General features: G+C 37.3%; 1 protein-coding gene across 1 annotated transcript; it reads left to right on the top strand.

Moving 5' to 3' along the window:
* Window positions 1-3,879: 3,879 nt before the first annotated feature.
* Window positions 3,880-6,964, top strand: LOC130723559 (acetylserotonin O-methyltransferase-like). Its single transcript, XM_057574661.1, has 2 exons — window positions 3,880-4,716; window positions 6,263-6,964. Exons 1-2 carry the CDS (start codon window positions 3,919-3,921, stop codon window positions 6,563-6,565), a joined length of 1,101 nt encoding a protein of 366 aa, XP_057430644.1. The 5' UTR covers window positions 3,880-3,918; the 3' UTR covers window positions 6,566-6,964.
* The last annotated feature ends 7,056 nt before the right edge of the window (window positions 6,965-14,020 follow it).

Below are 14,020 nucleotides of genomic sequence, written 5' to 3'. Positions count from 1 at the left end.
GAGTATAAGAAGTTGATGATGATCAAGGAAATGATATAAATTAAATTTGCTTGATGTATATATCAATTATGTATGTAACTGAACTGGTTAAACGCATGTTTTGCTACTTACAGGCCTTGAGGTTGAATCTCTCATGCCATTTTTTTCCAATTTCACTTGTAATTTCCACATGGTAGGTACCAAAAATATTTAAAAGAAAGTCAAATCAGCTCTTTCCGTTAGTTTTTTAACGTCTAACTAACGGAGGGGTAGACGGTACATTGTTTGAAAACATGAGGGGTAGAAACATCGACAAAAATAGAGTAGGGGCAGAATTTGCACAAACTTAAAACATCAGGGGCCAAAAGTGCTTTTTAGCCAAAAAGAATTTTGTTAATACATAATTTAAAACAAAGGTTATGTTAGTAGTTTCGCCCAATTAAAAACACAAATAGTACCTTACGTTTGGATGCAAGATATGAAGATAAATGACAAAAGGTATACATGTAGCACCCAAATATCTCATAATTCATCAAGGTTTTGTGCATTTTTCAAAAGTTATGTTAATATTGGCATGTGTAAACTTAAAAAAACAAAAAAGATTGGCATGTTTCAAAAGTTACATTATATTGAAAGTAATAGAAATTTAATTGGTTCAACTTCATTATTTAATGCATTTAATATTTTATAGCTCAAGTGAGCTTTACATATATATAGATATAGATGTGATAAAGATGTGATAAGAAGAAATCATGAGAATCCCTTGGCTGTACAGGTCGCCATTTTAATACAAAGTGGCAAATCATTGTTGGTGCCAATTCGTCCCACATATTAAAAAAATATTATCTATGACGTGGTACATATTCATTTGTATTATTTTTTATTCGCCCCCTTTAAGACTGTCGGTGGATTATTACTGTCCGGATTTTGAGTCTTTTTTTATGCTTCATTCATAATTGATTCCAACTTATGTACCAAAAAATTATTGATTCCAACTCAAAAGCAAAGGATCTGTTGATTGCAATTTCTTTTTAACTTAGCAAATGGATACATAAAAATCAAGTGGGTGTGGAAGTCAATACATTAGTATCCAAGAAAGGAATTAAACCTGGAGGTTCCTCTTCCACCCAAGCATGCTCGGAATAAGAAGAAGCATTCTTAGTCATAATTTTATAAAATAATTTTCAGTTGTTATGACTCGTATGGTATGAACAGTTTTTTAAAACAATTTTTAAAATAGTTTTTGTTTTTAGTTTCTAAAACTAAAATACCAAAATATTCCACATATATTTCCTATTTTTGTTTTCAATTTTCAAATCACAATTTTTTTTAGCATTTTAAAACATATGCTCAAAGAGTTTTTATTTTCTTTTTCTAAAAAAATATTTTTTAAAATAAATTTTAAGTTTAGAAAACAAGAATAATAATTGTGTCCTCAAAAGATAGTTCAAGTGTTCAAAAAAACTTCATCAGCAATTCGTGAAATAGTCCGCAAGAAAGGCATTCAACTCATGAAAGCCCTTAAGAACCACACCATTTAATCTTCTTGCCAAAAAATTCTCGAAGCACAGGAAGACGTAAATTATTTTTTCATAAATGTATGTAAATAAAAGTTGTGCACCAACAAGTGGTTGGTCCAAGATATCATGTTTGATTTTCTTTAAATAAGATCTTGTGTTTGAGTTTTGTGGATGAAAAAAATTCTGGAGAGAATTAACCTCACTATGATGTATTTTTTGCTTTTAATAATAATATCGGAAAAAAAATAGTAGAAGTAACTGCACTTTTAACTCATTTTTACAATAATTAAGTTTATTAATTTTATGAAAATAAATTTTGTCAACAATTGATTCATGCAACACTGAAAACATACCTAACATAATATTTTTTATTTTTAATAATAATATCGACAAAAAATAGTAATGAAATATATAAAATAGTTAATTTCTCCCAATCTACCATGTAATGTAACACGAGTTATAGTTAGTTTCTTTTTGCTGTTTTATGTTCCTGCATTTTCTTTAGCTTGAGTATTTCTGGTTTATCTTGTTTTATTTTACTTATTATTTGTAACTTGGGTGGCACCCTTGTGCCAATTTTAATGAATTTTGCTAGCTTACCCAAAAAAAAAACATGCTAATTGAACTAAAAATTCTATACCTAATGTAAAGTGTTGTTTAACATGCGAATCAAACCGAAGGAACTACATATTCTGACTTGTTTTATATTTTTTTTCTTTTCACTTCAAGGATATCAATATTTGACGGTTTGTCTAGTGACCAAGTTGTAAAAGCACCATAACTCTGAAAATTGTTATTCAGACCCTCCCACATCTATTTAGATCTTATTAAATTTGTAAAATTCGAAAAAGTCTTTTATGAAAAAAAATTCGCTCGCACTGTGAAAGTGCGACCAAAACACACTTGGAAAGTGCGTCCATCACGCACGTTGAAAGTGCGTGCACTTGGTGCGTCCGTCACGCACTTTCAACGTGCGTTTTGGTCGCACTTTCACAGTGCGAGCGAAACGCACTGATTTCTTTTTATTCCTGTTTAATTTCTGGAAGTAATTTGGGACTGACACTTCTTGATTAAGGTAATATGACCATTCTGAGCTCAAATATGTAGTCAGAATCTCCAAATTCCGACACCTTGTAGTAGTCGCTTTAGAATCAGGAGCGGTGCGGTTTGGAAAATTGGACAATTTTTTATCTCGGATACGAAGTCGACCAACTGCAAAGTTGAAGAGAAAAATCAAACGATCATAACTTAGAACCTTCTTTGAATTTAGCCAAATTCCTTCATCTGGTATTTTATTTTGAATTTCAAACATTTTTTATTCCATTATAAATCTCCAAATATTCTAACTTGATTTACTGTGGAGTCTCATTATTTTTAAATATCATCTAACATCAGTTCTGTACAAATTTATAGCAATTCGCTCTTTAAAAGTTTGTTTATTTCGCACGTTATACGTGTGTTAACGACGCACTTTTAAAGTGCGTGCGTAACGCACTTCTAAAGTGAGTTTATTTGTAGAAAAAAAAATTAAAAACGACAATAACAACTTCCTATAATTGAAAATTTTCAAAAACGACATAAGATTGAGCTTCTGATGGTGGTGGTGGCAGCGGCGGCGGCGGCAATGGTGGCGGCGGCCATAGGGGCGCCGGTGGTTGTGGGTGGTGGTGGTGGTGTGTGGTGAGAGTAAGAGGAAAGAGGTAAGGAGAGAGGAGAGAAAATGTGAGGAGGGGTGGGGTTTTTTTATATTTTTTTTTCATTAAGGATATTTAAGTATTTTTACACTTTTTCAGGGGTCTGAATAGTTATGGGGGGTCTGAATAACAATTCCTTATTTTATATGCATAAAAAACAAAGTATTATAATTCTACGTAGAATAAATAAATATAAATTTCATTTTCCACTTATCTCAAATTTTATTAGTCCACGTGAAATTAGAGTGATTTATCATAAACTTTAGGCAACTCCTATTTATATCATATTGACGGTTCTGGAGCTGGAGGCAAATCTGCTTTTATAATTGAGTGAATCTTTCATATACTTAACCCAATCAATTGAAAATGATATGTAGTTATTTTATTTAAAGTGTCGGAACTTCCTTTCAAGTATTGGGTGTCCCTAATTTATTCCATCATTTATTAAACAAGAGTTGTTTTCCAGATATATTTTCAATTTTGTTTGTAGTTTTTTCTAAATAATGTATGGAGAATAATTTATTGAGAGAACCAACCTAAAATATTCAAGTTTTGAGAGAATTAGTCTCATGACAGTTTGAATGTGCAATATAAAAGAAATGCATGATACTGGCAATTAATATAAAAAAATACATGTTGCTAATTATTTAGCGCCTATAAATGAAGCCTCGCTTCCTTTGAAGTTTCAACCAAAATCGTTATTACATTGAATAAGAAGGATTTAGATGGGAGAAATACATAGAGAAAAATTGTCACAGTGGGAGAAGGAACAAGAAGAAGAAGAAGAAGAAGCACAAGCTCAAATAGATATCTGGAAATATATATTTGGGTTTGTGGAACAGGCAGTGGTGAAATGTGCCATTGAACTTGGCATAGCTGAAGCCATTGAAGCTCATGGAAAACCCATGACACTCTCAGAGTTATCATCAACTCTAAGGTGTGACCCTTCATATCTTAACCGCATCATGAGGTTCTTGGTGCGTAGGAAGATATTCAAAACCACAACCTCCACCACGAACCATGGCTGTGATCTCAGCTATGTTCAATCACCTCTGTCTCGCCGTTTGTTGAGAAACGGCGAGCACAGCATGACTGCTTTACTTATGTTGGAGAGCAGTCATGTAATGCTAGCACCCTGGCACGGTCTAAGTGATCGTGTTTTAGTTGATGGCAACCCCTCATTTAAAAAGGTTCATGGTGAAGATGTGTGGGACTATGCCGCCACAAACCTTGAACATAGCAACCTCATCAACGAAGCCATGGCATGTGATGCTAATCTTGTTGTGCCTGTCATGGTTGAAGGTTGCAGTGAGGTATTTGAAGGTCTCACCACCTTGGTTGATGTTGGTGGAGGAAACGGCGCCGCCATGGGCGTGGTAGCAAAGTCTTGCCCATGGATAAAAGCTATTAACTTTGATCTTCCTCACGTCATTGCTGCTGTGGCCCCAAAGTGTAATGGGGTGGAATTTGTTGCTGGGGACATGTTTGCTAGTGTTCCCAAAGCTGACGCTGTATTTATTAAGGTACGTATGGCCATGGTAATTTTTAATAGTAATGTTTTGTTCATGTAATTGTCTTATGTGGGTAGCTTAAAGTTAATGAACTAATTAATAAGTTTATTTATAAATAATGAATAGTTATTTTTTAAATTTTAAATTCACTAATCTTGATAATCATTAGTCCATTGGCTTTAGGTAAAAATAATCACATCAGTGACTAGATAACTCATTTGTCCACACCTACCACTTTAAAGAGAGATAGAATAATAGTTAGAAAAATAAATTATATAAGAAGTGATATGATAAAAACATTCAAGAAAGAAAGTAACAAAAATTATATAAAATTAAATTATGAGAAAAAGTGAGTGATAAACATATAATAACTCGTAAATTTTTTGTATGTGATTACAAGGTATTTTTTTCTCGTGAAGTAATCTTTATTTGGGCAGATAGATAGATAGATGTTTGTTCCATTTATGCATAATAACTCAAGACTCCAATATTAGACTTTATTTGAGAGTACATTTACACCCTCTCCTCTTATTTATAACTCACATTGTACTGATTATCTACAATTAAAAAAAACCGTTATTATCAATAATTATATAAAAGAGATAGGATTGTCTCAATCACTCATTCATAAGTAATTTTACCTCTCATTTTAGTGGTTCAATAGATTATCCATAAATAAATATAAAAACAAATTACTTCACTTATCTTAAATATTATGGATCGATCTAAGACTATGATGATTTAACTCAAACTTTCCCTAAGGTCATTTAACCAATTCAAAAAAAAATCATTAACTTCCATTTGTTCCAATTAGATTGTTGTTTTAACTTTTGCTATATTTTTTAAAATAGTTGTTGTTTTACACATCCAATGTATTTTTTCCATTTTCTTCCCTTTATACCCTTGCAGAATAATTAATTCAAAAGTTTCTTATTAAAGTAACCTACCACCTCACCTACTTAATTAACCTACCACCACTTGCTGGCATTAACTAATTCAAGAGTTTGAAAAAAAAAATGAAATAAAAGAATTCACAAACAGCACATGGAAATTGAAAAGAATACTCTTCTTATGCTACTATTAGAGCATCTACATCCATCATACTCACTAAAATATCTACACATCATTTTTTTAATTTTCCATAATGCCACATCATCTACCCTATTTTACTAGTAACTTTTTACTCCAACCCAACAACTCTTAAAAGTTTCTATAGTGGATCTCACCATCAACATCACATTTGTATATTTTATTATTTATCTCCATTTTAATTAATTGTAAGTGCTTGTAATAAATACAAGCTCACATTTCAAGTCTAGTGTGGAGTATCTATTCCCACATACTCATCTTTGTCATGTTGGAATTGAATATGTACTCCAATGGTAATAGATACACATATATATGAGTATGTATTTAACATTAGATACTACCATTGGAGATGCTCTTATATTTCTAATAATAAATAAGGGGTTCCATGATAATTAATTGACTGTACATTTTGTTTATAATTTTGATAGAATTTATATATGTCATTGATTACAATAGTTATTACGTGTAGTGGGTTTTGCATGATTGGGGAGATGAAGAGTGCATCCAGATCTTGAAAAATTGTAGGGAAGCTATTCCGAAGGAAAATGGAAGAGTTATTATTGTGGAAGCGGTGATTGAAGAAGAAGAAGGAAAACATGACAAGTTAAAGGACGTAGGATTGATGTTGGATATGGTGATGATGGCACATACTAACTTTGGCAAAGAAAGAACATTGAAAGAGTGGGAATATGTCATCAAAATGGCTGGATTTAGTACATTCACGGTGAAAGCTATCAATGCCGTGCAGAGTGTTATTTTGGCTTTACCTTGAAAGCATACTCAAAATTATGAAGAATAAGGAGACTTCCCATATGTCTCTAAAATGCCGTGCAGAGTGTTCTTCATGTACCACTGCTTTTTAAGACACTCCCCACACCTACAATTGTCGCAGTTTTTTACCATTACAAATTGATGAGTTTGTTAAAAAAACATACTTTACAAGAGGGTTAGAAATCTCCATAAATTGTAAGTGTTGGATGTACTGAAAAAACACGGGTACATGAATCACTGCTGTTAACATATTGTAGTAAAAAATAAAAACATGATCCATATGTATCCTGTATTGGATTTGCGATCATGAATGTTTCAGTTGTAACAGTATGAAACCCTTTAATGCCTGTGTACAATTAATGCTTTGTGTGTGTTGGAAATACATTTCATTTTTTATTAAGGTTTATTTAATTTGATAAGTTTATTTGACATTTCTGATAAACGAGCACTATAACTTATTTTGTAGTCTTATCTAAAATGCTTCAAGTTATGTTTGAGTTAATTTTATTTTCAGAAGGAAAGAAATTTATTTCTCCCATAAAACTCTGAGAACATCTCTATATAAGAATTGAATAGTAGACATCCGTGTCGGTGTAGTGAAAACGTTCAACAAACATTCAATTAGTGCATTTGATACATATGATATGATAGAAGAAAGAGGTAGAAATAAATAGGGTTAAGCATCATATTAGTCCCTGTCTTTGTGTCGTTGTCTGACCTAGGTCTCTCGCCGAAAAAATTATTGTAAATGGTCCTCATCTTTAAAAATCTTTTGGAGCGAATCCTCGCCAGAGGTCGGAGCTCCGGCGAGTGATGATTAATTGGATTACTGATTGGGATAAAAATGTCAATGTGAATTTTAAAAAAAAAAACACAAATTCATTAAACTAAAAATTATAACTATTTCGTTCAAAAAACAAAATAATAACTATATCTAAAAACAACAAAAAGAATTCAGAAAAAATTCAGATTCCCTAATCTAGAACCCGGAAAAACAACAAAAAAATTTTCAAAAAAATTAGATAGCAACTTCTAGGGCTGTCCAACATTTTTTGGCCCGACCGAACCCGACCGGCCCGTGGCCAAAAAAAGGCTTTTCGGGTGGGCCGGGTCGGTTCTCGGGTCTTACAATTAAAAAAACCGGTTTTAACCGGTCTGGTTCGGTCGGGGTCGGTCTGGGTTTTGAACCGACCGGCCCGACCGATTAGGGATAGAAAAAAAGTTCCTCCAGCGGCCCAGCCCATTGTGTGTGTGTGAGGGGAAGAAAAAAAAAGGCTTCAGAAACCCTAGCCCATTACCCCACCCACTAAAATTTTTAACCCTCCCAAACCCTAGCCGTCCCAACCTCTCTCTCTCTCAACCTCTCAACTCTCATTCTCTTCTTCTCTCAACCTCTGCTCTCTCTCTCAGACCCGCCGCCGCCACCACCACCCTTCTCCTCCTCTTCTTCTTCTCTCCAAACTCCAAACCCTAGCCGCCACCACCCTTCTCCTCCTCTTCTTCTTCTCTCCAAACTCCAAACCCTGGCCGCCACCACCCTTCTCTTTTCAGATCCGCCGCCACCACCCCTCCCTGCGTCGCCATACTCTGTGCCGCCACCACCCTAGCCACTGACTCCACCACTGCATCTGCATGGCTTCTTGCCTTCTTCCTCCATGCTTCTCTGGTCCGTAATAGCTTGTTCATCTTCATTTTGCCTCAATCGATTCTAATATCGCAAGATGAAATGAACATGCTATTTCGCATGAGAAAAGCAATTGAAAACTTGTTCTTGACTATGTTGTTCTTGGTTAATTTGTTTGGTAATGGTTCTTCATCTTTCAGTTCTCTGCAAAACCCGGTGAAACCGACCCGACCCGCCCGTGACCCGACCAAACCGAAAACGATCCAAACCGACACATCTCATGGTCGGTTACGGGCCCAATTTTATGTCATGCGGGTTCGGTCGGTGGACCTTTTTGGGTCCGAAACTGACCGAACCCGACCGGTGGACAGCCCTAGCAACTTCTTTCCCTTTAGAACTGTATATACACATCTCAAATTCAATTTTGAATGATTTCAAAAACACATCTGCTACCTTAAGGATACAATTACCGAATCAAAAGCTTTATACAAAAAAAACACATTGAATAATCTCAATGATTTTCGGATCAAGCAAAAAGAAGAAAATTTTGGACATACCCTTCTCATCAAACCCACCCAATTACTCACAAAGAAACCAGCAAAAAACCACAACCCAGAAACAAAACACACTTCTTCCTCATTAATCCCCCCCTCACCTAATTCCAAAGAAACCCAGATGGCAGATACCCCAAATCAGAGAAAGTTGACAACTTTTTATTCTCCCATTTTTCTTCTAAGATCCAGCCAGATTAGGAACCTACAAACATCAAAGGATGAGGAAAGAAAACATATTTCTTCTAGATCCAGAAAGGGTGAACCCCAAATCACCATCACCGAGCCTCGCAGCAACCCCCTCCTTCCCTGAATTCTGATGACTACCTCCTCTCTCTCGGAATCCTGATGCCATCACCACCGTCTACCTTCTCGCCCAAACACCAGGGACCTTAGTTTTGGGTTTGGGGTTTCTGGATTATGGGTTAGAGTTTTGGGTTGAAAGCTGAGATTTGGGGTTTCCGGACAGAGATTTATGCTGTTGTTTTTCCCGCTCATGAATATTGCTCTCGCCTTCAATCTCCTCACCGAGTTCGGATGTGGCTACGTTGTCCTGAACTACTGCTTCAATCTTCATACGCGTTTACTCTTCCATGGCAGCACATGGATTTCACAACAGCCTCTTTTTCTCCCCACCGCAAGTTCCTTCCATGCCATGGATTCATTGTTGAGGATGGTGGGTTGTAGAACGTGGGTTTCCATTGTTCATGTGTTTGTGTCAACAATGAAGAAGAAGAATGAAAGATCTGTACAGATGATGATAATTTTTTACAGAATTGAAATAGGGATTAGGAGGAGAATTAGGGAAATTAGGTTTTATAAAAAAATTGGGATTTTTAATTTTTAACTGAATAAGTTTAATTTTAATTAATTAATTTGGGGGAATTTCGGTTTTTTACTAATTTAATTTAATTTAATTTTCTGATGTGTAATTTATTTTTTATTTTTTATTTATTTTTAAAATTCACATATGCATTTTTATCTCAGTCAGCGATCCAAATCATCACTGCCGGAGTTCGGAACTCCGGCGAAAATCTGCTCCAAAAAAATTTCAAAGATGAGGACCATTTACAATAATTTTTCCTACGAAGGACCTAGATCAGACGACGACACAAAAACAGGGACTAATATGATGCTTAACCCAAATAAATAAGAATGTATTGTAATGTATGCACCATTTATATGTATTAAAAGATAATGAACATTGATATTAATATCGCCCACACCTATCATTATCATCCCCCAATGTGTACCACACTTGAAAATGTAACACATTTTCACTACCGCTACATATTAGGGTGGTTGGTATTAATAAGGGTGTGTGTAGTACTTTTTAACAGTGGCCAAAGATAATTTTCCGATTAATAAATGATAAAATTTAATTTTGATATAAGAAAATATTAGTTTGTAAGTATTTTTTCATGATAAATGTGTTTGTTTTTCTCTTGCAGAAAAGAATTATTATATATATCTCTGTGTGTGTGTGTCTTTTCATCCATATTTATGTCAAACAATAAACATATGAAAAGAAATCTAAGAAATAAAAGCGAGTAAAAAAAAAAGAGAAAAAATGACAATACATGAGAGTTTTAAGCTAGGTAAATTATGTGAGGTAAATTTGATGTGCATTTAGGTAATTTTCATATAGATTTTTATTTTTTGTTTCATGTGAAATGAAAGAAACTTTCCCCTAAGAGATATAACCTCACAGTGATATGGATGTTCTCGACTCGAACATGATTTCCTTAAAAGAAAGACGTCTTACCCAAAAAAAAGTAATTTTAATTTTTTTTGAGGTAACAATAATTTTCATATAGAATAATTGTTTATTGAGCACAAAAACAGAAGAAAACAAATTTGGAAAATATAAACAGATTTTGACTCGAGAAGTTTTAATTCAAGTCCTAGTATTATGACCCATGAAATAGACAGAGATATTTATTTTTGTTTATAATGTGTATTTTTTTTCATATTCTTAGTTATTTTTATAGATTTACTAAAAGAAGAATCATGAATTAAAAGAATAAAATTTATTTTAAATATAAGAATTGTTGAATCTGCTTCATACCGGTGTTGTTATGCCTGAAGCCGATGAGTTTAGAAGATGTTCTTGGGAGTTTATGCATCTTGGAATTCTGACGAATTTGTTTTGCGTTTTTTTAAGCCAAGAAAAGATTTTTACTTTGATATCCAAATAACTTTACTATAGAGTATGTATATGAATCTCACATAGAAAAGAAGAGCTTACCTAGAACAAATTGACGCCCTTGACTGACTAAATCCCAAAATAATTTGTACACTTGGTATTTTCATCATTGCACCTTGAATTTCTCTCAGTTGCAAGGTCTTCAGAACTTTCACGTAAGCTACTTAACGCTCAATTCCTAGTCTTCCATCAAACATGGTTCCTTTCAAATGTGTACCCAATCTCGAACTTCATCATCAACATCCCAAGTTTTTTATCTTACATAGATGAACTATCACAACTAAAATTTTTTCGTTATTTTCTTGGCTTAAGTACTGGACTGGGCGAGCCCCTAGAGGGACAACGCCCAGCGTATATCCCGCCCTTGAGGCGGGGCCCTGGCCTTCAGATGGGCCCTGATCTTGGAGGCCCAATTGGCCCAATAGGTAGTACCCAAGCTCTATAAATAGGAGGTAGTTATCAATTGTAAGGGACTTTTGGCTCATTTGATGAAATAACACTTGAAATTCAGCACTCTCTCTCATTCTCACTCTCTCTTGGCACAATCCCTCTACCTCTAGGTACTATGCCTCTCTTCAATGTTCATTCCTAGAACATTTGGCGCCGTCTGTGGGGACTGTAAACTTTCTACTCCCATTCACGTGGATTGATTGTGCATGAAGTTACCTCTGATTGTGATTAGGCAATTCTCTGGTTTTCCGATTTTGATTCTGTGACTAGTGTTGGTTCTCCGATCGAGTTTGCATCGTTTCTGGTTTGGATGGAGACTCGACGCAGGAGGCAGCATCATTCACCAATGCGACAGCGGATTTCGCCGCCTCGGCGGCCTCATCGTGTGGACCTGGATTCTCCGGTACGAACGACAGGAGTACAGTCGCCTTCTCCTCTTCCATCACCACCACCTCCTCCATCGCCTTCACAGGTAGGATCTCTGGAGCGCTCACCAGAGAATTCACCTGCTCCGGAACAACAGCCGGCGGTGACACAGGAGCAATGGCGCCATTTGATGCGCAGTATTGGCAACATCCAGCAGCGGAATGAGCATCTACAGGCTCAGTTAGATTTCTACCGTCGCGAGCAGCGAGATGATGGAAGCAGAGAAGCAGATTCCGTGGCTGAGTTCCGTCCGTTCTCGGAAGATGTTGAGAATGTGGCGATTCCGGATAACATGAAAACGTTAGTTCTGGATTCTTACAGCGGAGATTCCGATCCGAAAGATCATCTTCTGTATTTTAATACGAAGATGGTGATAATTGCGGCGTCAGATGCGGTGAAGTGCAGGATGTTTCCATCGACGTTCAAATCGACGGCGATGGCGTGGTTCACAACTTTGCCGCGTGGATCGATTTCAAATTTCAGAGACTTCTCATCCAAGTTTCTAGTGCAATTCTCGGCAAATAAGAATCAGCCGGTGACGATCAATGACCTATACAATATTCTCCAGCAGGAAGGGGAGTCACTGAAAGAGTACATGGCAAGGTATAGCGCGGCGTCGGTAAAGGTAGAAGACGAGGAGCCTCGAGCTTGTGCTTTAGCATTTAAAAACGGTTTGCTGCCGGGAGGGTTGAACAGCAAATTGACACGTAAGCCGGCGCGCTCGATGGGAGAGATGCGTGCTCGTGCCAGCACTTATATTCTGGACGAGGAGGACGACGCTTTCAAAAGAAAGCGCGCGAAGTTGGAAAAGGGCGACACGTCGCCCAAGCGCGTGAAAAAAGATAGGAGCGGCGAGGATAAGGGGGACGGCAAACAGCAGAGGCCAGGTAAGGGGAAGTCGGTATTCAAACCGACCAAGGAACAGTTGTATCCACGGCGCGATGATTATGAACAACGTCGGCCTTGGCAATCTAAGTCTCATCGCAAGCGGGAGGAAACTGATATGGTGATGAACACAGATGTATCGGATATGCTCCGAGGGGCAAGCGACGCCAATCTAGTGGATGAGCCGGAGGCCCCAAAGTATCAGCCACGGGACGCCAATCCCAAGAAGTGGTGCGAGTTCCACCGGTCCGCCGGGCATGATACGGATGACTGTTGGACTTTGCAGCGGGAGATTGATAAGTTGATTCGGGCGGGATATCAAGGAAATCGTCAAGGCCAGTGGCGCAATGGTGGCGATCAAAACAAAGCGCACAAGCGGGAGGAGGAGCGAGCGGACACTAAGGGCAAGAAAAAGCAAGAATCAGCGGCTATCGCCACAAAAGGGGCTGATGACACGTTCGCTCAACACTCTGGACCGCCCGTCGGAACCATCAACACCATCGCCGGGGGATTTGGCGGCGGTGGCGACACTCACGCGGCGCGTAAGCGCCATGTTCGTGCCGTTAATTCCGTTCATGAGGTCGCTTTTGGATTCGTACACCCTGACATAACAATCTCGATGGCGGACTTTGAGGGGATAAAGCCTCATAAGGACGACCCGATTGTGGTGCAGTTAAGGATGAACAGTTTCAACGTTAGAAGGGTACTCCTGGATCAGGGTAGTTCGGCTGATATTATCTATGGTGATGCATTTGACAAGTTGGGACTAACTGACAATGATCTAACTCCATACGCGGGAACCTTGGTAGGTTTCGCGGGGGAGCAAGTAATGGTGCGGGGATACATTGATCTAGACACAATATTTGGGGAAGACGAGTGTGCTAGGGTTTTGAAGGTAAGGTATCTGGTTCTCCAGGTGGTAGCATCCTACAATGTCATCATTGGGCGAAATACATTGAATCGCCTTTGTGCTGTAATTTCGACAGCCCACTTGGCGGTCAAGTATCCGCTAAGCAGTGGAAAGGTGGGAAAGCTGAAGGTGGACCAGAAGATGGCGAGGGAGTGTTACAATAATTGCCTTAACTTGTACGGCAAGAAGAGTGCGTTGGTTGGTCATAGATGTTATGAAATCGAAGCTTCGGATGAAAATCTTGATCCCCGGGGCGAGGGGCGAGTAAATAGGCCCACGCCAATTGAGGAAACGAAGGCGCTAAAGTTTGGCGATCGCACTTTGAAGATTGGGACCAGACTGACGGAGGAGCAGGAGACGCGCCTGACAAAACTGCTTGTGGAGAACTTAGACTTGTTTGCTTG

This window comes from Lotus japonicus, chromosome 6 (assembly GCF_012489685.1).
Source record: "Lotus japonicus ecotype B-129 chromosome 6, LjGifu_v1.2".
Taxonomy (NCBI): domain Eukaryota; kingdom Viridiplantae; phylum Streptophyta; class Magnoliopsida; order Fabales; family Fabaceae; genus Lotus; species Lotus japonicus.
The sequence above is the reverse complement of the archived record's forward strand: the minus strand, read 5'-3'. Positions and strand labels throughout refer to the sequence as shown.

Bases quoted from the DNA above. Each gene is read 5' to 3' on its own strand.
- LOC130723559 (XM_057574661.1), top strand. From the start codon at position 3,919: ATGGGAGAAATACATAGAGAAAAATTGTCACAGTGGGAGAAGGAACAA. The intron at 4,717-6,262 runs GTACGTATGGCC...TATTACGTGTAG, and splicing joins CTGACGCTGTATTTATTAAG to TGGGTTTTGCATGATTGGGG.